Genomic DNA, 24,910 nt, shown 5'->3' with positions numbered 1-24,910 from the left:
GCTGTACAACTTTGTACTTTTTTTCACTTTCGATCTTTTATATCTGGGCGTCACTGGTGAGTCTTGTGTGGACGAGGTGCGTTTTTGGCGTATTGCATTTTAAACCTGATGCTTTTTGTTAACTATTAATCATTTGTTTCTTTGTCTAATACGTTCTCCTATTTATTTGTATTGTAGTCCTGTAATATTATGTTGTCATTTCAATGTTATATTTAACATTGCCATTAAAGTGCGAGGTTTGGCATGCCGCAAAACCAGGTTCAACCCACCATTTTTTCCTTTAAAAATGTCCTGTACCAAGTCAGGAATATGGCCATTGTTATATTATAGTTCGTTTCTGTGTGTGTTACATTTTAACGTTGCGTCGTTTGTTTTCTCTTTTTTTTTAGTGTAAATTCACATTATGATAAGACGTGTCACGGTATTGGTCTATCCCAAATTCATGTATTTGGTTTTGATGTTATATTTGTTATTCTTGTGGGATTTTGTCTGATGCTTGGTCCGTTTCTGTGTGTGTTACATTTTAGTGTTGTGTCGTTGTTCTCCTCTTATATTTAATGCGTTTCCCTCGGTTTTAGTTTGTTACCCCGATTTTGTTTTTTGTCCATGGATTTATGAGTTTTGAACAGCGGTATACTACTGTTGCCTTTATTTATCTGACAATTTGATCCCTATTATACATGTCAAAAAGCTTTTACATAAACAAATTGTATTTTTCGTGTGAAATATGTGTTGCTGTATAATGATAATTTGCAATGAAATGAAATGTCTTTTCACTTGCTTCTGTGTTGATATTCTTAAATTGTTCATCTTCTACGACATTGTGATTTACAAAATGTATTTCGTTCACAACTAGTCTCGATGCGCTAGAATTAATAAGCAATATAAACGCTATGCTGAAAACTATAAAGCATTGCAATATTGCCTAAGCGAGTAACGTAAACATATAGAAATGTAGGGAAAGATAATAAACGGGATATGTCAATATATATAAAAGGGGTCTGTACTGATAACAATAATATCAACGTTTTTAATCTAATGATTTTTGAAAGTGACAATATATAAAACATTGATTTGTATAATATGGGAACACAAACGATGTAAGCATAAATGTATAGGATTGTTATACAACATGTATACGATGTAAACAATGTAAACACTATATTGTTAACACTTCGATGTATACGATGTAAACGATGTAAACACAAAGGTGTAGAATAGATTGAATATATACACGATGTTGATTTACCAGAGTGCAATAACACAATGATGAGTTGTATAAATATAGAGCCACGGCATATCACAGAAACATGAAAGGGCATATAGACAAGGCAAATTAGCAAAAATGAAAGACAAGAATACGAGAATTGTCATACAACATACTAGTAACACAATGACGGGATGAACAAATACCGAGCTACGTCAAATATATACCAATAAAAACAGTTTAATCAGTAAAAGTAATATTAATATTATAGTAGGGTGCCCAGGATCGAAACAGACGTCTAGTTAACTAGTTTAAGTTAACGGATAACACACGGCTATATTTATATGCAAACTATTGCAAAATCATTATATTTTCCAATCATGAATGTCGTCGTAATCTCCCGTGGTCACGTTTTTCAAAATTTTGTGGTTTCTCAGGGTACCCAAAAATACCTAATCATACAGGCCATCTTCAAAACGAAAAATAAAATTATTGCTTTCTGTGTTATTTGTTTTAATGATACTTATCATCTAGCTTAAAAATTAAATTTATCATATAACGAAAGCTGAAAAGATTTATATAATTTAAGTATAAGTATTTCATGATTTTAGTAAGACTATTCTTTTAGCTGAAATTTACCACATTTTGAACGAAAGAAAATTTATTGCGTGTTACTTTCATGTGATTTTTACTCTGATTGCATCAATAAGACATGGTTCATATGTGTGCCAAATATCATTCGTGTAATATTAATCGGTGAGAAGAAAATAGCAATTTAAAACACAAATTTAGTGATAATTCTGCCTTGTTTCAAACACGCCTTTTCTCGTGACGTTAATCGTTTTGTAGCTTACACTATAGGTCATTTTATAGGACAATTTTCCCTAACTTCTATTCTTCTTTTTTTTTTTTTTTTTTTTTTCAATTGGTCGATTTGTATATTTGGGATAATCCAGTTAGTTTGAAGATCGTTGTTTTGTAATTGGAAACATGTTTTTGTTTGTTTTTATAACTTTAATTGGTTTTTTTTTTAATTGATAGTTTCGTTAGAATTGTAATATACAAATCAAATCGTTTGGTCACGTTTCAGACACGGAAAATGGAACACATTTACAATCCCGTTAAACTATGCCCATCAATCCCGAAACGAAGTAAGAATGAAATACAATGGAATAAATGTGTTATGTGTCAGGGTTCTTCGACTAAATTGCTTAGTAATATACGAGGAATTAGAAACAAAAGCTTTAACGAGGTTATGGGATCACGGAAATATTTTAGTTTATTGCATGTTGCTTCAGACCTAGACCATCTCCGTACTGCATGATTACAAAATGTTGTACCATTATTCTTGCTATTAATCTTACACTAGCAGACACAACTGCAGTTATTTTAAAGCTGGATCAAGTTCGTTGTTCGCCTGTAAAAGTGTTTCAGGTCAAATATAAAAGGTCGTCAAATTCCTGACCCGAAAAAAGTTCTTTGAGTCAGTGAAAACCAGCAGGCCTTAATCAGATTCCTTTGCGAATTGATTGTTCAGCATCATACATATGGTAGATCAACAGTTACTATGCAACATGAGGAAGTCATATTCTAGCTAGCACCTTCATGGACCCTAAATCAGTTAAGAAGGGGTATTCAGGTTTTAAGAATTATTTTGTACGCCCGATGAAGTAGATACTCGCATTATTTTTCATGTAGACAAAGAGGTCGGTGTGAAAGGAATCAAGGGTAGGATAAAAATAAAGTCACAATATACAACTGTTCCGATCTTATGCTTTCATTACTCTATGCACCATACGCATGAGCTATCGTTTCAAAAAGGCACAATAACTTTCACAGTAGATTTACACCGCTATATACCTGTCCACGAAATATGCCATCTGTAATGTTCTAACAGCCTTACATGCTGCAACATGATATACCATGATGCAATACAACGTAATCGGCCCTGTTCGGTAAGCGCACTGCTTTGTTTAGTCTTGAAGGACAACCCAGATGATTTTACCGATCTGTCACACCTTTCTTATTGTGACAGCGATGAATCTATAGATGCAGCTATATTAGGTTATTGTTAGGTTGAATAGTCTCAAGTCAAAACAAAAATAGATCATTGTGACCTAAACAAATTGAGCGTAAAATGGGCTACAATTTAAAATTTCTCCCTGTGAATCTACTTTTAAAATAATATGTGATAAGAGCTTCACTCCAGACGTTAATTTGATGTCTTCTCATATAGCAAAACTAACCCTAATATTCTCCTATTCAGTTCGAATGGGAAAAGAAGAATGACTTGTTCCTGTCTATCTCGAAGGTCATGTATCATTAAAAATTCTACAAAATTTAGTTTGTACTTGTAAGGGGAAATCTGTGTTTTCAAAGGGTTGCATTTGCTTCGAACAAAATCTATCATGTACAGATGTATGCTCATGTCAGGCAAATGACATATGTCAAAATGTAAATACTCGTCTGGTTGCATTGATGACAACGGAGATGACAATGTATAAGATTTCATTTTTCTGTATGCACCTTATAAATCATTTTTAGCTATCGAATGAAAGTGAAAATTAATCAGTCCGTAACAATAAAAAAAAAAACATCTACTCAATTTTGAAATCGTGGGAATTATAGTTTTAATCTATCTAGTGGGGATTCCGAAAGATATGTAAAATATAAATAAAAAAAAGACCCTGCAATATGTTCTCTTACCTTGGCGTGGTTGGTGGGCTTATACTAAAGGAGACCATAGAACGTAGTAGGTAATACTAGCCTCGATCATAATTTTCTTTTTGCACTTGTTGTTTTATTTCGTGTTTTTGTCATGCTGTTGTCTGCTAGTCTTCATTTTATAAGTTTTTAATGATCCTTTGATTTTTCACGCCTTTTTTGTTTGCAATTGTTTTTAAAATACATCGGTGCTGTACGTAACCCTCTCCCTTAATATATTTTTGGAATACTTGTAGACATTAAAGCCAATTGTTGCTCATTTAGTCATCTATATATATGTAGGATTGGGTGTTTTACCTGTTTCTAATAGACGTTTTGTTTTCATAACTTTTACCCCCCCCCTTTCCACCCCTTTCTCTGTTTGCAGTAATTTTTACTTCTGTAAACCAAAGCTATACACAGAGCTTTATATTCAACCAAGTTCGACGTTAATTTCGAAACAAAACATTTATATATACTCTTTCACACCAAATAACAGAAATCTGATATTTACTTAGAAATTGACGACCACCTTACTATCAAAAGACGTGAAAAACACATTTTGTTTGCAACAAACGATTAAATTTAAGATCTAGAAAACATTTTTAGATCTTACTTGTAACGAGTTGAAAACAAAAATTTAAAATTTAGAAAATGAAATAGGTCAAGGTCACTGTTATTAAACAGCTGTTTGAAAATTTCAACTTTGAACCCTATATGCAAAAGAGTCAATTTAAAGTCATTTTAGGCGATGAAAATATGAAATAAGTTCTAAATGTAGATACAAAAGACATGTTTCTATAAATTATTTGTTTTTATCTTGCTCCAAATGCATAAATGTAGGAGAAGCTATTTAAATGTGACAGAGCATTTTTCTTAATTTTTTGCTTTGACCTTTGACCCTGTTTTAAAAAAATCGTGACCACGACAAACATCGAGGACAACGCTATTTCGATAAGACTTGTTCTCCTCTTTCCAATGATATAAAATATAGCCGTGTGTTATTCCGTTAAGGCAAATCGATCAAATTTGTTAATTGGGCACCCTACTATTAGGACAAACAAAATAATAGTATAACACGTTATTAAGATGTTATACAACGTCAGTAACCATAATCTATACTTCAATACCATTGTGTATTATTTGTGAAGTTGATACGGACTATTTATCAACAAGGTCTTGGTACCTTCCGATGATTTTTTTTTAGAAAATTTACTAGACGTACTTTGGCATACCCCTGTTTCATCAACTTTCTGCTCAAACACTGGTGACGTTTTAAAAATGTTGAGCAGGAGCTACAAGCTCTTGAATACCGTATAAGTTGGAAAATGTATATTCCATATATCGACGAAGTTAGTATATTGCTACATTTTGTACTAAGGTTGGGCGAATTGATAATTTCAAAATTAAAATTGTCTTGTTTGTCATAGATTCTGGTTAGAGATGACCATGTATGTCAAATTCGAGTTATAAGTCTAAAAATGAAAATGAGGAAGCGTTGTCTTTTGTTTCAATAATTTCAAGTTCAGGGAGACATATAAATGGCATCCAATCAGAAAAATTTGGATTGTTAATGGAAAGAACATCATCAATATATCTTAAAGGGAAATTAAATCACCTGGCGTCTTTTGTCTTCTTGTTTTTGATAAGTGTATGAAGGAACTCCGATTCATATTAAAATAAGAAGAGGTCGGCAAGGAGAGGCGCACAATTGATTCACATAGGAATTTCGACAATTTGCTTAAAATTGTATCTCTAATTTTAACAAATATGTTGGCAATAAGAAACGTCAGCATACTGATCACTTGTTCCTCTGTGTAGCATGTTTTTCCTTTTTGTTAACAATTAACAACAAATGCCGTAAGGTTAACAAGGGTAATAAATTTATAGCATACGCCACCGTTTTTATGTTGAAAATCATTTTCGATTATATCTTTTAGACTATTTTTCGATTTCACATGGGGAATGGTGCTATACAGGGCTGATAATTTTGATCGAGATTTAAAATTATCTAGAAGTTTTTTATGGTTTTGAAGAGTCCATATATGGTTATTGCCACTACGCGAGTTAACAGTTTCCAAGTATTTCTGAAGACCCGCATTCACTGCAGACAGAACTTTAGTCAATGTAATTGGCAATTATTTAGTCGAACATGCAGATGAGCCTGCAATGTACCGTTGGTTGTATGGAATTTTGTCAAGCTTAGTTATCTAATACAAACAAGGTAAATTCTCCGATTGTTTGTTCAATGCCAGGTTCATTGAAGTCATGATGGACTTATGATTCGCCATAATCACGAAACAACGTTAACTATATGTGTCTAGCCACTTCCAGGCGTATGAGAGTACATTGTCTACCATTTGCTTTTCGTTTATTTACCGAGAACATTCTGAAACAAAAATATCTGTCATATTATGATGACATTTAATTAATTTTGTGGTGTAATAAAAATTAAACGAGTCAATTCGAATACCGGCATTATAATAAAACTGTTCGATGACGATGTTATATTTTCGAAGGCACTTAAAATATAATTCATAAAAACCAAAACAGATATTGTATTTTATTGGCGCTAATTAGTAATCTTCAACAGCATATTTAAATGAAAATTGGAAAAAAATCAAGTTTATCATTTTGCAAACAGCTTTAAGGTCTATTTTAGAAAATGTAATTTAAATTTGATTTAATGAAGTTAATTATGAAATTATCAAAGGAATTTTTTTTTATGAGTCATTTAATCTACATATGATTTATCATGCACGTCTCTATACACAGTATGGGACGCGAAATAGTTTATGAGTAGTTGTTGTCATAACATGTATTAAATAAGGTAAATTAATTATAGATATGATTTTGACTTCATTTATGAAAATCTGTAGAGTAGAGTATTTTGATTTTTTTTGTATCAATTCAAAATGTTTATTTATATAATAGTTCTTGAAAATAGGTCATTATCGTGATATATGGACTACCCACAGGACAGTGGTATTGACTAAGATAGTGATAATGACTGAGCCGAAGGCGAGGTCATTATCGCTGTCGCAGTTTTTCAAGAACTATTATGTTTATTTCATTGAGAAACCATGTTTTGGAAAATTCTCATAAATTCAAAATGCCTACAGCGAACTCGAGTAGTTGTACGATTTGTATGGCAAAGAGTGAAGACCAGTCGTAGTAATACTGCCATTCATTTTATTGCAATTTTTCAGTATATAAGTACTTAATCAAGTTACCTTTAATTTTATAATTAACGAAAACATATAATAAACAATTCAACAATTTGAATATAATACTAAAAACAGGAACATGTTTTATAAAAGGTACATCTCTTAAAACAGAGAAACCACGCCCCACCGGTACCGGTCATTAACAGAGAAATCACGTCCCAACGGTCATTATCAGACGGAAACCACGCCCCACAGGTCATTATCATGTAAAAGTTCGTTAACGACCGGTTTTCTGGTCCGTTTTTTTCCTGTTAATGACCGATGGAATTTATTACTGAAGAATAATGAATGTCATGTGACCCCTTTTAATCCAATAAGAGAATCTTATTCTCAACCGATATGAAATAATTAAACGATAACGTTAGGCTTTTCAGATTTTAATTATGATGTACAGCTCAGTGCACGCAATATAGCCAAAGTGAAGTGTGTATTTCTTCTTCACCAATGTATATCAGTATTTAATAGAATCTTAATATGCATCATGCTTATAAATGTTAACGGCGTTTTCAAAAAAGACTTTCTACCTCCATAAGTCTGGAAAAGTTATGTCACATATGACAAACCGAAGAACATATAAGGTCTTTATAAAATTCGGACACATAAAATTATTTTTATGGTAGATAAGAATCTTAGAAATCATATTTCATACGTGTTGTGTTTCGTCTATTTATTTGACATCCGAATATAAATGTTTTAAATATTCATTGCGTACATATCTCAATCATTTGTCAATATTGAGAAACATTTCGACGAGCCCGCTTTAGAAACGTAGTACTTTGTGGACTTTAGTGTGTATTCCATTTTACCATTGATTTACTATAACCCCTTAGTATATTTATGTATTGGAAAATAACAGCTATTGGTTATTCGACATTCACTATCGAAATGGCTGATAGCAGTCGGTTCGATGTTTATTACTAGTTAAAAAAAATTGTTTTATGAAAAGCAAGATAGTAATATTAAAAGGATTAAACATTAGATCTTATTGATTGTGACCAATTCTACTGATATATCGTGACACCAAAGCGCCTGCACTGTAACCGGCGAGCTAGACCACACGACCACCTGGGCTTCAAAATGAAGCTTTTGGTAGCCGGGTGTTACCTTATTATGTATAGGTGCCATAAAAAAGATCTTCTTCGATATATACGAAAGGCTTAAAGTGTCTCTTTTGAAATAAAAATCGTCCAAAATTCAAGTAAAAAGACACAGACCGTTGCCTAGTTCTTGCTGATATCAGAATCTTCATAATATTATGAATATAGTTAGTTGATATATAGATATATTTTCTTTAATATGGGGTAAACTTTTCGTCTTCTATGTTTATGGAAGACCGAAAGTGGCATAGAGGTCTAGCCATCGCCCTGTGCTCTTTATCTATGTTTTCTTAGATTATTAGCTGAAAAGTGATAATTTAAGCCAATCGTAGATATCGAAGATGATATAATCTGGGAAATCCATTTGATACGATATGTACATATACATTGTATAAAAGATCGTTAACATTTAAGGACATTGAAAAACCTAGGTGTTTACATTGTAAATTAAGCGGTATCTGGTAGGTTTTCCTTATATATTTTGAACATAAAACTAGCCATTTGAGCCTTCCGTAAGCATAAAATTTTACCCAAAACCCTTTGGTGTCATTGGTATCTTTATATAAACTACGTATCAGCATTATATTATGAAGATTGAGAGATCAGGCAGGTCTAGCCTTCGCCCTGTTCCCTTTTATATGACTTTTCGACAATTATTAGCTGAAAAGTTGTAAAAGAGGGACGAAAGATACCAAAGGGACAGTCAAACTCATAAATCTAAAACAAACTGACAACGCCATGGCTAAAAATGAAAAAGACAAACAAACAACAGCACACATGACACAACATAGAAAACTAAAGAATAAACAACACGAACCCCACCAAAAAACTAGGGGTGATCTCAGGTGCTCCGGAAGGGTAATCCGTTTTAATTCTTGCTTCCTATACTTATTTCTATTTAAATCTTTACACGACGAACTTTACACCAAAAGTTAATTCTGTTTATTTTTCGAAACACTAAGGATTTTCTTATTCCAGGCATAGATTTCCTTAGCCGTATTTGGCACAACGTTTTGGAATTTTGGATCCTCAAGCTCTTCAACTTTGTATTTGTTTGGCTTTATAAATATTTTGATATGAGCGTCACTGATGAGTCTTATGTAGACGAAACGCACGTCTGGCGTACTAAATTATAATCCTGGTACCTTTGATAACTATTGTTTGTTTTAAATGCTTTTCAACAAATTAAAATAATAAATTTAATTAGGCTAAAAATATTCCTTTACGACGAAAAAAGGAAAATTTTCGATTTATACTTATTAGTCACATATTTGTAATTGATGCATCTATTTTTAATACCCTATAAAAACTCTAAAATGCATTTTTTTTTTTAATTTCATACACTTAGAAAGCTTGGTAATAAATTTATGATGCGGAATAAAGTAATTTTAAATCTTATAAAAACGTAACGTCTCTTTTACTTTTATACTTTTCACTAAAAAAGTATAACTGAAGTACTTTACCTCTTCAACAAATATTTCAAAACGAACATAAAAGCCAGAGGAAATTGAAGGAACTGTCTTTAATTTGTAAGTGTTTGTTTTACTTTAACAATATATGCATTGTTTTACTCAAGCTTCAAATTATGAAGTAAGATATATTTTAAATATAATATGCTCACATAACAACGACTTATTTGGACTTCTATAATACATGTCTTATATTGTTTCTGATTTTTCTGATTACTTATATACATGTATTGCACTTTCGACGATTGGGACTTTAATTAATTCCTCGCATATATCATCTTCTATCGACTTACATTATCTGACTGAACCATCGTCGTGTCATTCTTTGTTGACTTTAGAAAATAAAATGGAGATATTTATTTCAGGAATATGACAGTTGTTATCCATTCATTTGATTTGTTTGAGATTTTGATTTTGCCATTTGACAAGACAATTTCTGTTTTAAATTTTTCGCGGATGCAGTATTCTTGTTATTTCATTTTTTTTAATTCCAGATTAAATTCAACTAACGACATTTTACTTTCTTCGTGGTTTTTTTAAATTATACTTGTTGGCATCTGGTAGTTTTGTATCGCCAATATTTTTCAAATACTACTTAAAAATAATTGTTATCAAAATTATTTAAATCAATACTATGCTCATTTTTCATATTTATTTTTAACTTTGTCTATTTCCAATACGGCATGTACAAATATTGTAAATGATTTATGACACAGTATTTTTATTTTCATTGAACCTGTTAAATTGTTATCTATATTCACTCTTTGGCGTCCGTCCCTTCGTATGCACAGGAGGTATTTGTCTGTTTTACTAAATGCAGCCTAGTAAAGTTATCATTGACATTCTCCCATACTCTGAATACAAAATTTTCAAGTTTATAATTATCTAATATATCAACATCACAGACATATTAAAATACTTCACGAATCGTTTCATCGGTATATTATGGGGCATTTTTTTGAATTGGCAGACGTTTGACGTATACTTAACGACATTTAAAAATGACCAGACGGACCAAAGAAAAAAAACAATAAAGTTTTAAAAATGTTCAATCTGAAGGCGTCTTATATCCTTTTTACTATATACAACGTGTATAACTTTATCATGAAGAGTGAGAAAACGCCATCACTTCAATATATAAGTTTGGGATATGATTCGTAACTGAGTAGCGATTTCTCGTCCAGTCTGATTTCAGATTCAAGCCACCATCTTTTGGTCATGGTCAGAAACGTTATAAATTTCATTAGAGTATGTTTATGCGCGATATGGCATGCATATTCGACACAAATCCTTTAAATTTTCTTTCATCCAATGACTTTTGATTAACAGACTGTCCTTTAATTAGACGATGTAAGCTTACACCTGCATATATACTGCAAGCTTTCTTAGGTGGGTTCTTTCGTCAAATTTGTTGAGGGGAAAGAGATTTTAATGCATAAAATGCAACAATAATGCGCAATTTTTATTAAACATTCATATATTTATTCAATTATTTCTATGTTTTTAAACAAGTAAGTTGGGACACGCTAAATATTGTTTGATTGAATAAGTTCATTAATATATCCATCATGTCCAGTGGCCTACATTTAATAAATATTCGATAAACAAACTATATAAAAAAGTAATTCATGCAAAATTGGTTGACAACAACGAATGGTGTGTAATTTAGAATTTTGTAGAGAACTGTGGGAATGTTTGATAGAAACGAAAATTTAATCTTGTACATTGTCTAATTAGAGGACGTTCTTTTAATCAATTTTCATTGGATAAAAGATAACTTAAAGGATATGCGTCGAATATGCATGCCATATCGCGCATAACATACTCTAATGAAATTTATAACGTTTTTGATCATGAGGTGGGGGTAATTTGCCTCACTTTGAATGACCACCTTAAAAATCCGCCCTTGTATTTATTTCCAAAAGATGGTGACTTGAATTTGAGATCAGACTAGAAGAGAAATTGCTTCTCAATACCGAATCATATCCGAAACTGAGATATGAAAGTGATGGAGTTTTCATTTTTCATTTTTCAATATTAAAGGTCAAATTTTTCATTTTTTTAAATCAAATTGGAAAATGGTTAGGGTTATGAATTCCAATTTTTGCTATTCAGAATGAAATTGAAATATGTTTTTTTCTAAAACAAGCCAATGCAAATATTTTATTTTATTCAAACTGTTGACTAATTAAATCATTTACAAATACAAACTAATTATCATTTGTTTACTATCCTCGTGAAATCAAAAAATGTAATTTCATGAAAATAACAAATTTCAAATATCATTAAGAAAGGGATTTTTCATAAGTGTCTTTAAAAGATTTTTGTTTCATTTTTCAAACCAATCAACTTTAAAATTTGCAAATCATTTTGAAAAACCTATTTTTGTCAGTTTAAAATGACGCTTTTGTTTATTGATATGCATGGTCTAAACAGAATAAGCGACGTGTAACAGTTTACAAGTAGTCGTTCTCAAATATGCATTTGATACGGATCATTAATTGCGGATTCCATTAATGAAAATAAATCTATAGAGCAGAGAATTTCGATTTGTTTTTTATTAATTAAAATATATTCCAACGATAACGTAAAGCTTTGTGGAGTGTTAAGCAGAGGGTGATGGCTAGACCTCTAGCGATTTCAGCCCTCCTTAAACATATAATACAAGAAATTTACCCCAATTCCCTTTGATGTTATTAGTATCTTTATATGAACAAACTATCTGCATACTATTAAGAAGATTGAGAGATTAGGGAGGTCAAAAAATGTTTGGGTTTTAAATGTTTTTCCAAAATTTAAATTATAGATATGATCTGGAAAAAAGTATTCGGTTATGACGCAAAAAAAAAAAAAATGTCAGAATTGAATCTCGTTCCGGAAAATATTAGCACAAATATGTGACTAATCAGGAGATTTTCAGACTTATGGAGAAACCTAATCTAAAATATTTTTATTACATATTTATCCTGTGCATACTGAGAAAGAACATCCTGCTAAAATATTATAACATACTTTTGGATCCAACAGTCAGTGTACCGGGTCTTTTTGTAAATCTCCATTCGGAATTATGTATTAAGCTTTTTGATCAACAAATATTTCATTGTTGACTGCACATACATTTTATTAGCGCTTATTTAATATACATTTTGTATAACGGCCTATTTGAACAAGTTTCAAATGTAGTTGAAAAAACTATTGTTGGATGTTTTAGATATATCACGTGCCTTTGATGGTCCTTTTGATTCTATTGATATTTTTGATTTTTCTACTCTTTACACTACACTTCCACACTATCTTATCAGACACAAGTTTTCCTATTTAATTAAATGGTCATTTGGTAAATCTGAAGGCAAATATATTTGCTGCAACTCATTTAAAGCCTTTTTTCTAATAAGAAACGTGAATATGCAAGATATACTTACTGGAGGTGTGATGAGGTGGTTGAAGCTGTTAATTTTCTCCTTGATAATATTTATGTACGTTTCGGCAAGAAAGTTTATCGACAGGTTGTAAGTATCCCTATGGGCACTAATTGCGCCCCTTTAATAGCAGACTTGTTTTTGTACTGTTACGAATCACAGTTTATGACTAAACTCAGTAAAGACCCGTCGAAATTGCATTTAACTGATAAATTCAACAACACTTCCCGTTATCCTGATGATATTTTTTCGATAAATAATCAAGAATTTTCTCAATATACTGCTGAAATTTACCCCAAGGAACTAACTTTAAATAAACCAAATTTAAACGGTAATAACTGTCCTTTTCTAGAATTACTAGAATTAGATATTTCGGTTTTCAACGGATAACTCCACACTAAAATTTACGACAAAAGGGACAATTTTCGTTCCCTATTCTTTATTTTCCTGTTTAGATGGTGATGTTCCTTTGACACTATCTTACGGTGTTTATATTTCACAGCTCGTTCGCTATGCCCGTGTCTGTTGTGACGTTTTTGATTTTAACGAACGTAATCTATATGTTACTGGTAAATAATTAAACCAGGGATATCGTTACCATAAATTTCTTAAAACCTTTACTTAATTTTCCATAAAGATTTGGTTTTGAAGTTTAGTAGTACCTGTAGAAAACTTCATTCAAGTGGGATAGCACATCCTCATTTTTGCGGAAATGCTGTTAACCGTGCCCGGAAATTTAGAAATGATCCTGGTAAACTTATCATTCCTTTAAATAAACTAAAACACAAGGTCATGTTTTTCTCTGACTGTTTATGACGTCTTTACACTAAATCCATTGGATGTTGGATGTGTACGGATTGATAATTTAGTCTTAGATGCATGACTTTTTTATTAGTTGTTAGTGGCTTTAAACTAGCTGTCAGTTAACTGCGAGGACTCTTAAATCTGTTGTTAGTGTTTTTTTGTTGTTGGGATGTACAAGTACCCGGCCACGTCCACTTGTATTTTTGTCCATCTAATGAGTTAAGCCTTCTTCAACTGATTTGTATAGTTCGTTCTTATGTTGTATTGTTGTACCACTGTTCCATGTTAGGGGAGGGTTTGAATCCCGCTAATATGTTTACACCACCACATTATTTATGTATGTGCCTAACCCAAGTCAGAAACCTTTAATTCAGTGGTTGTCGTTTGTTTATGTGGTACATATTTGTTTTTTGTTCATTTTTTTTATATAAACAAGGCCGTTAGTTTTCTCGTTCGAATTGTTTTACATTGTCATTTCGGGGCCTTTAAGGCTGACTATGCGGTGTGGGCTTTGCTCATTGTTGGAGGCCGTACGGTGACCAATAGTTGTTAATTACGGTGTCATTTTGGTCTTGTGGAGAATTGTCTCATTGGCAATCATACCACATCTTCTTTTTAAAACACAGATCTTTGGTCTTTTTTATTAGAAAAATTAATGTAATTTAAATTTGCAATGAAATAAATTTTGTCTAGATGATTGATCACAGCCTGTGGTAGATTTTGTTTCTAAAAACGTTTATTGATGCGAGTATATTAATAACATACGTTCTAAAAAATGACGGTACATAATGTTCTAAAATAAAATTGCTACAGTAATTTTTATGACGTCATTCTATAAAAATCTATAATGTATAAAATTTTGGAATTTCATACACTAAGAAAGCTCGATTATAAATTGATGATGCAGAATAAAATAATTTCAATATATACGTTACGTCTCCAGTACTTGCATACTTTTCAATAAAGAATATAATTGAGGTCAAGTACTAGTACATATCTTCTTCCATTAATATTTAGAAACGACCATAAAAGCCAGAGGAAATTGGAGGGAACTGTCTGAAAACCATCTTTAATTTGTAAGTATATGTTTTATGTAAATGCTTTTCAACAAATTAAAATGATAAATGTAATTAGGCTAAAAATATTCGTTTACGACGAAAAAAGGAAAATTTTCGATTTAAATCTTATTAGTCACATATTTGTAATTGATGCATCTATTTTTATGACCCTATAAAAACTCTGAAGTGCATATTTTTTTTAATTTCATACACTTAGAAAGCTTGGTAATAAATTTATGATGCGGAATAAAGTAATTTTAAATCTTATAAAAACGTAACGTCTCTTGTACTTTTATACTTTTCACTAAAAAAAATATAACTGAAGTACTTTACCTCGTCAACAAATATTTCAAAACGAACATAAAAGCCAGAGGAAATTGAAGGAACTGTCTTTAATTTGTAAGTGTTTGTTTTACTTTAACAATATATGCATTGTTTTACTCAAGCTTCAAATAATGAAGTTAAACATATTTTAAATTTTACATGCTCACATAACAACAACTTATTTGGACTTCTTTGGTACATGTCTTATACTGTTTCTGATCTTTCTGATCACTTATATATGGCTATTTCGATGATTGTGATTTTAATTAATTACATTACTACATAATTTGGAATATTACAGAATTTAAAAAAAAAACGGGTCTATTTCCAATACGGCATGTAGAAATATTGTAAATGATTTCTGAAAGAGTATACTGAAAAAAATCATTTAGTATTTTAATGTTAGAAAAAGGATATTCATGGTGACTGTTAAATCAATTCTTGTACTTCACGTTGCTTTTTTAGTCAATCGATTCGATTGCCACTAAACCACAGGCAAAAATATATAATATTGCTCTTCTAAAATACTTATAGCAAAATGGGATTTAGATAATTATAACAATCACACGATTCATTATCTAATGAATACTTGCATTCATATGGAAACCAAAATACTATTAATGAAGGCAATCGCGGTGAAAAGTAAGTATATATGTATAATTGTACATTGTAAGTATTATAATTGTAGACAAATGTATGTTCAAATGGTTTTTTTTAAACAAAAAATGAAAAGTACGTTTGATTTTCATGAATATTTTTTTAAATTGGAAAAGTTTTAACAGAATGCGGTTGGATTTTATAATTTTATAACCGAATGAATAACGCGAACGTAATTGAAAAGGAACACCTACAAGATATCAATCCTTTATACAGGATTCTGTATCTGCTACATGAATCGTGATAGACGTCCTTACATTGGTAGCATTTAACTGTCTTGTTCTATGTTCTTGAACATACTTTATTTTATTAGTATATCATGTATATGACAGACGACATAAAGGTGAACTACGAAACGAAATTTCAATTTTAAAATACCTATCAGTTAATAATTTACATTTCGTTTTGCTTCTTTTTTTTAAATTTCTTTGTTTTTGCCTATATACATACTTAATTGTAACACACCCCATCCTATTCTTTACTTTCATATAATGGCTAGCCAAAATGCAATACTAAAAATAGATTTAGAACTGAGCGTATAAACATAATATTTATGAAATATGAATTTAAAGGCGCAATTACTACTTGATAACTTTTCATTAGAAAAAATGGGATGCATAAAGCATCAATTCTGAAAATCATCCAGACTTTCAATCCGGTATGTTTACTAAATGACGTTACGGTCAAGGTAAACAGCGTCTTTCACACAATGTCTTTATACTTCTTTCAGTCTGAAAATGTCACAGCAAGTCTCATATAACTTACTTTCAAAAGTTGAATAAGTTGTCCAAATGAGAAAGTATTGGTGTTTAAGATTGAAGTTGAAATATATTTCAAACGGTTGTTCGACAAATTTAACTTTTTATTTTTCAAAAATGTTGTTTTTTATCTAATTTTTGAAATATGAATATCATATTGCACGTACATACTACCTGAAACGTAGTGGTAACATTGAGCATTTTGTTTTACAAAAGAGGGGCGAAGATTCCAGAGGGACAGTCAACATATTCACCATGTATCTTCTAAATAACATAATATCACTTTAAGTTTAATTGTTTTTTGCAGGTATGTTGTATCAGACAATGCACTTAATAATCGTCTTTATTGTATGCACTGTTTTAAAAAGTACAATCAATGGATGTCCACTTGTATGCAGTTGCACGGACACGACGACTAAGTGCAGCAATAGTAATCTAACGACAATTCCGTCTGAAATTACTAATTCGACAACCACATTGTGAGTAGTACCTTTTTATTTTTGAGTTTATTTATATAGTAATATGATATATCATAATCAAGATAAGTTTCAGTGCACGTGACTTGTATCCTTAAAATAATCTTGATTATACCTAAACTAAACGTTTAAATATTCAAATAAGTGGGAGATACCGATCAAAACCAAGAATCGATAAAACCAGACAAAACACATCAAACGAATGGACAACAACTGTCATATTACTGACCTTGTACGGGCATTTTCAAATGTAGAACCTGGTTTTATAGCGCTAAACTTCTCACTTGTACGACAGTCGCATCAATTACCATTATATTGACAATGATGCGTGAACAAAATTTCACAAATAGGGTACTAAAACAAAACAGACCCCACCAGAAACTATAGTGATTTCAGGTGCTCTGTCGTGTTGCTCATGTTGTTACAAAGCCGTTAAATATTCTAGTACGGTAGGTCTCACTCGTGAAAGGGAAGGTGATTGTACTTACAACATAAGAAACGTATCCGATATCATCAGTGAATTATTCTTCAAAGATGTTTCTTCGCTTATTTTGACAAAATTAAACTAAACTGACTGCTAAAAGTGAACTATGATCACACTTTTTTACTTTCATTTATTGAAGAAAAAAAATTGTTTTCAGTTTTTTATAGCACCTAGTGAATGACCCTTTAAATCAAAAACAGAGATGAACTCATGTTGTCCAGAAGGGAAAGAATTTTCTGGTCTCACTGGTACAAATTCGTTCGGTAACTAGGACATCGGTGAAATGAAGTCTGCATCGACTAAAGTAACAGTTTCAAACGTTCATACCGTTTTCATATCTTCTTTCGCCTTTCTTAAAGTGACTGCCGGCGCTTCAGACTAACCTAGAATTATTGAACATGCGTTCGATTCAGATACGTTCAAGAATCATCTTTTTTTTTTTTTTTTAGATTATGTTCAGTCACGTCCAGTCATGTTCAGTCATGTTCAGTCGTGTTCTGTTACATAATTGATAAAAGGATCTACGCCCCTATGGATTGCCGAAGTTTTTTTTTTTTTTTTTTTGCTTTTTTATTTGTCATGGCAATATACATGTAATTGTCTTCAAACAAATAGAATAAATATACAAGTTAACTATCAAACACTAATGGATGGTCAGTTTATATAATATATAATATTATATCTGCTTGGTCAACCAAAACTCAAAATATAGACGATTCCTCTTAAAGGATGTCTTTAATACAGTTTAACAGCTTCAGACATATTTTTTTTTACCATTTTTCTATATATCAAAGTCCTTACTTTACCTAAAAAATTATAACTATTTTTTCTTACCCTTAATTTTATTTACTATTTTTATGCATTACATATCTAAAAATGAATTTGGAAATGATAAGAATAACAATCTGTAAATATATTCCGTCCACACTATGGACTATAGATCGTGTATACAAAGGAATTAAAAAGACAATAACTTTGTCCAAGAACCACACAGGATGGAAAAACTAGACCATCCTATAAAAACGTGGTTTAATGGAATTTCTTAAGATCGTGGTCAACTATGCGGAGTTTGGTGAAACACTTTCTTCTAATAAAATCGTTGTACCATGTATAAAATTATACGCACAATTGTCAATTCAACTTGCGTGGTTGTTTTTTATGACGATTAAGTTCAATAATTTCAACTATCAAGATAAGGGCTTAAATAATTGAAGTATTAAAAAAAATGCTTCTTTAGATGTAATTTTAAAACAAATATGAGTTATCGTTTATTAAAAGAAACTGATGTTATTTGATGTATCAGACTAATTACAAATATGAAATTTTTTTTAGAAATCTATATTAGACTGTGTCTGAAAATAGTATTTTTCGAATGAATCGAGGCATATTATGGACATGAAATATTTTCCTCCAATATATTTTTTTTTTGTTTTGAAATAAATATTCTTTCAGACATTTTAAAGTACTTTAGTTGAAAATAAAAGTCTCAAGCCATGTCAAACTGAAATAATATTTGGTTTATTTAGGCCTCAACACAAATGTTTTTGCACACATATGTACAGAAAATATAGGAAACACATATTTGTTACTTTGTTCTAATTTCTATGCTGAGATGTCATGATAGCTGACTATGTGGTATGATTTACCTACGTGACTTAGTGGTCACATTTTGTAAAAACAACGTTTTCAAAACCACGTCTATGTTTATGATGTTCATAGATATTTTGTTTTGTTTACCTACTGATTTCAATATATGATATCTATCTGTAATCTCAAAGACGTAACTTGTGATTGGTGCCAGTATAAACGCACATGGATAACGACTAAATTCAATTCTGAGTACGACTAAAGGTGAAAGGAGGGGTAGTACCGAATTTTAGAATTTACTCCCACATTTTCGTGGAATATACTTGCTCAAAATATTATTCACAGCCATGGCGCGTATGATCATCGATAAATTACTTTTGCCTATTATTAAAGTTGTCAATTTAGTTGTGATATGGAAATACAAATATTTTATCAAAACGACGTTCTTAGTGTGACGTATATTGAACATTTACATTATTTTGTTTCAGAGAGTTGCAAAACAATCAACTAACTACAATACAACAAGAAGCATTTCAAGACCTACCAGCGCTAAGATTTCTGTATGTATACAATGTTACTTTTATGATATGTTATCAAAAATCAAATGAAAACAAAACCTTAAGTCAATCAGTGAAGAGTTTGTTTGGGACTTTCAATCGAACGACCTTCTGCCTTCGAATGAAGTAACTTTTTGGTGACCTTTTTTTTGTTCAATTCTCCACACGTAACAAATATTTTGTCAATCAAAAAATCAAGCATCCTGAGAATGTCAGCTTCAGAGTATTTTTTGTTTGATTCTTTATAAAGTAGCAACTCTTTACCAAGAAAATCATAAAAAGAAAAACAAGCCCAGGAATATTGTTTCAACTGGTACAAGAAATATATGTATTATGTAAAATTTCAAAACATTAGTAGATATTTCACTTAAATTAATATATCCATCAAGAAATTATGTTTACGTTAAAGTAAGGACAAAATTAAGGACAAATGACATAAAAGTTAACAAATATGGCTATCAACAATGAGCAAAACCCATATCGTTTATTTAGCTCGGAAAGACTAAAAAATTACAATTGTTAAACAATTCATAAAAGAATACTAACGACCTGATTTTTATAAAAAAAAAAAATGCAATCAACGAGAAGCAAATAAGTCATACATCAACAAACCACACCCGCTTAATTACAAGCTCCTGACTTGGGATTGACACATATGTGACCCGCCATAGCATTTGCAGACTTATGGAGGTAGAACGTCATTGTTACAAAAATTATAAACATGATAAATATCGAGATTCAATGAAATACGTATTTGTGAAGAAGAGATAAACACTTTCTTTGGCTTCTTTTTTGCGGACACCGAACTATACATCATATATAAGTTTTGAAGAAGTCTGAAATATATCCATAATAAATGCACCGTATCAAATGCATATAAGAGAACACCTACTTATAAACTGTTACGCGTCGCTTACTATGTATAGAGACATGCATAATAAATCTAAATTAAAAAAAGGAATTTTTAAAGCTTACTTTGATAAATTTTAAACTAACTTCATTTCAACAAGTTTAAATTAAATGTTCTAAAATAGAGCTACAAACAACAAATAATGCTATGCTCTAAAGTTTTTCTTTCATAAATGAAGTCTGAAATATATCCATAATAAATGCACCGTTTCAAATTAATATATGAGAACACCTACTTATAAACTTGTTACGCGTCGCATACTATGTTTAGAGACATGCATAATAAATCTAAATTAAAAAAAAGGAATTCTTAAAGCTTACTTTGACAACTTTCAAACTAACTTCATTTCAACAAGTGTAAATTACATGTTCTAAAATAGAGCTAAGAATTGTTTGTATTGTAGTAAATTACAGTCTTTGAAATTTTATTTAAATACGCTATTAAACATCACTAAAAGCCGATAAATACAATAATTTTGTGTTTCATAAATTAGTGGTTTCAATAAATAAAAGTCGCCATAGAACAGTCTCGACTCGTTTCATTGCTATTACAACAAATATGTCATAATAACATGACAGAGAGTTTTGTTTCGGAATATTCTAGATAAATATACAAAAATCTAGTTTTAGACAATGTACCCTCCTAAGACTGGAAATGGCTAGTCACATATAGTTAACAGTGATTTTCTCACAATGACGTTCTACCTCCATAAGCCTGGTTATGTCCTGGCTGGTCACATATATGATGTGGTGGTTTTAATGTAGTTTGCTTGCGCCAACCCGTCCTCCTAACCTTGAACTATGGTAAAACATGAGAACAAACTATAAAGATCAGTTAAAAGGACTTTACTTATAAGATCGAAAACATCTAACAAAAGAAAACACACACAGCGGCCATGACAGGTTATCTACATACCCCAACCACATGCAGTTCCTATACGAAAGATAATAAGTAATTTGATCTACATATCTCATTATACTCCACTCAACAAAGTTGCTGAGAGTATAATGTGTTTGACCCGTCCTTCTGTCCATCTGTCATGTCATGTCATGCCTGTTCATGTCATCGCAACTCCTATGAAACCACACAACAGAACTGCATGAAACTGTAGGTAACAAGTATTTACTATGTAGATGTGCATATCAACAGTAAATTACGATTCAATTTTATTCTATGAGGTATGTCCCTTTGAACTTAATAATCTCAATATACTACTGCAACAGTTTTCATCGCAATTCCTCTGAAATCTCAAAACAGAATTTCATGAAACTTTGTTGATAATAAGGAAATATTATGTAGATGTGCTTATCGACAGGAAACTATGATTCAATTATTTTTCTAGGAGTTATGCCCCTTTGCACTTATTTGCCTCAATATACTACTGCAACAGTTTTTAATCGCAACTCCTCTGAAACCACACATCAGAATTTCATGAAACTTCAGAGTTAATGAGGACATAATATGTTAATTTGCTTATCCAAAATAAAAATTTTATCAGTTGAATTTAGGGTTGAGTCTTTGAACTGAGTTATTTGTTGAGATTTTGTATGTCCAGTCTCAATTTGGTGCGTGGGCTATGTGAGCGTGCTTTAAATGATAATAATATATACTGTTGAATGTACAGTAAAATTTGTTATTTTTTAAATATTTTCTTTTTCTCCGATAGCATGATTGAACACCATAACAACTGCCCGTACTTATGCTCTTCGACATTTCTTCGGCTCGTATAATAAAAATAATACTCCTCTGTCGGTTATTGTCAATGTACTCTGTAACCGATTTTCCACTCATGTCAGCTGAATCTTGTTGTCCTATTCATATGTTAAGGATTGATCATAAAATTGCGAATGGAAATGGGGAATGTGCCATAGAGACAACAACCTGACCATAGAAAAAAACAACAGCAGAAGGTCACCAACAGGTCTTCAATGTAGCGAGAAATTCCCGCACCCGGATGCGTCCTTCAACTGGCCCCTAAACAAATATATACTAGTTCAGTGATAATGAATCCCATACTAATTTCCAAATTGTACACAAGAAACTAAAATTAAAACAATACAAGACTAACAAAGGCCAGAGGCTCCTGATTTGGGACAGGCGCAAAAATGCGGCGGGTTAAACATGTTTGTGAGATCTCAACCCTCCCCCTATACCTCTAGCCAATGTAGAAAAGTAAACGCATAACAATACGCACATTAAAATTCAGTTCAAGAGAAGTCCGAGTCTGATGTCAGAAGATGTAACCAAAGAAAATAAACAAAATGACAATAATACATAAATAACAACAGACTACTAGCAGTTAACTGACATGCCAGCTCCAGACTTCAATTAAACTGACTGAAAGATTATGATTTCATCATATGAACATCAGGCACAATCCTTCCCGTTAGGGGTTTAGTATCATACCATCATAACATATATGAGAACAACATAACCCGTGTCATGCCAACAACTGGTTTTTGAATAAATGTGTTTAGTTCCGATGCAGTATTAAACCGAACCTAAAAGATAAACCCAAATTAGTAGAAAGTAAAGTACAAACATGCCGAACTATGAGGAATATTCAAAACGGAAAGCCCCTAATCAAATAGAAATAAATTTCATATTCCTGATTTGATACAGACATTTTCTTATGTAGAACAAGGTTCTATAGCTTGATAAAACTCTCACTAGTATGAATTGTTGCATAAAATTATGTTATTTTGACAAAAATGTGTGAACAAAACAAACAGATATAAAAGGTAAAAATGTAAAAAAAAATATTAATAGTATATCCTCGTATTTGTCCCAATTGCATCACTTCGTGTAATTTAACCTAAAGGGTTAAAACTGTCGACTTTACAAGTAGTGTACGTTGTTTGTAAATCGACCACTGATTGTTACAATTGAGATTGTTGTAATATATTTGCGGAAATACGTCTCTTATGAACGGTAGTGTTAGTCTGAACCAGGACCTCACACTACGACTTGTTGTGTATATCTAGTATCACATACAAGGATTATATATAGAGCAATTATTACGTTCTCATCTTGAAAGATATCTAACAAAATGGGAAACATGCTTATGTTCATCAATTTAAACTCACGAGTATGGTGAACTACATGAGCCATACGTACGCGTGCAACTGAAGGTTTTTGTTGTTTTATGTTACTTGTTCACCTCAGATATAGTTAAAACATATTTGTACTTACTATGGGAATAATGTCGCAGACTGAAAATTAACAGTAAATAAGCAAGCAAGAAGCATTTACATCTTTTTCATTATTAATTTTGCAACCACACATAGAACAGGAATCACGAATCTACACTCTTGAGTTTGGATGAATACTCACTATATAAAATATCAAAACATTAGATATTTTAATTACAATTCATATTTGCAACGTAAAATTATGTATCTGGTAAATTAATTTCGAAACTTTTTCTTTAATTAGTAAGTTATCCACGGTTATTTACGGTGATTTAATGAATTAATTGATAGTGACAGAAACCGGATATATGTTTAAGTCATAATTCTAGCTAGTAAACTTTTGATCTTTATGGAAAACACGATGCCAAGCTAGTTAAGGTTCATGAAAGATTGAAAAATTGCCTTTCCAGTCGTGTCCGTGCATTTTCTCATGACGTGTTCAACCAAATCTTTTAAAATTTTAATATGTTGTTACTGATGACAAAATGGAGGTCAAGTTCAATAAAGACGATTTTGACTTTTACCGTTCAGGAGTTATGATTCTTGAAAGGTTGAAAAATGGCGTTTCCAGTCGTGTCTGTGCATTTACTCATGAACTGTTCAACCAAAGATTTTAAAATTTTAAGATGTTGCTACTGATGACAAAATGGAAGTCAAGTTCAATAATGACGATTTAAACTTTTACCGTTCAGGAGTTATGGTTCTTGAAAGATTGAAAAATGGTGTTGTCAGTCGTGTCTGTGTATTTACTCGTGAACCGTTCAACCAAAGCTTTTCAAATTTAAATATGTTGTTACTGATGACAAAATTGGGGTCAAATTTTATATTGACGATTTTCACTTTCACCGTTCATCAGTTATTGTTCTCGTGATATTGAATAATGCCAGGACACAAATAAATGTTAGGAAATCCGGTTTGCTGTCGCTCTGACAGCCTCTTGTTAAATCTAATTCAAATTAAAACAAATATTAAGCAAACTTGT

At 31.4% G+C, this 24,910-nt stretch overlaps 1 protein-coding gene across 1 annotated transcript in view; it reads left to right on the top strand.

Moving 5' to 3' along the window:
- Positions 1-14,941: 14,941 nt before the first annotated feature.
- LOC139525180 (leucine-rich repeat-containing protein 15-like) overlaps positions 14,942-24,910 on the top strand; it is a 37,483-nt gene continuing 27,514 nt past the window's right edge. The window contains exons 1-3 of the mRNA XM_071320370.1: positions 14,942-15,002; positions 17,031-17,202; positions 19,759-19,830. Of these exons, the coding sequence (XP_071176471.1) occupies positions 17,033-17,202; positions 19,759-19,830 (242 nt within the window). The 5' untranslated portion in view covers positions 14,942-15,002; positions 17,031-17,032. The remainder of the gene's footprint in view (positions 15,003-17,030; positions 17,203-19,758; positions 19,831-24,910) is intronic.

The sequence above is a fragment of the Mytilus edulis genome, chromosome 5, assembly GCF_963676685.1.
Source record: "Mytilus edulis chromosome 5, xbMytEdul2.2, whole genome shotgun sequence".
Classification (NCBI taxonomy): domain Eukaryota; kingdom Metazoa; phylum Mollusca; class Bivalvia; order Mytilida; family Mytilidae; genus Mytilus; species Mytilus edulis.
Note: the sequence above shows the minus strand (reverse complement) of the source record. Positions and strands in the feature narration are given on the sequence as shown.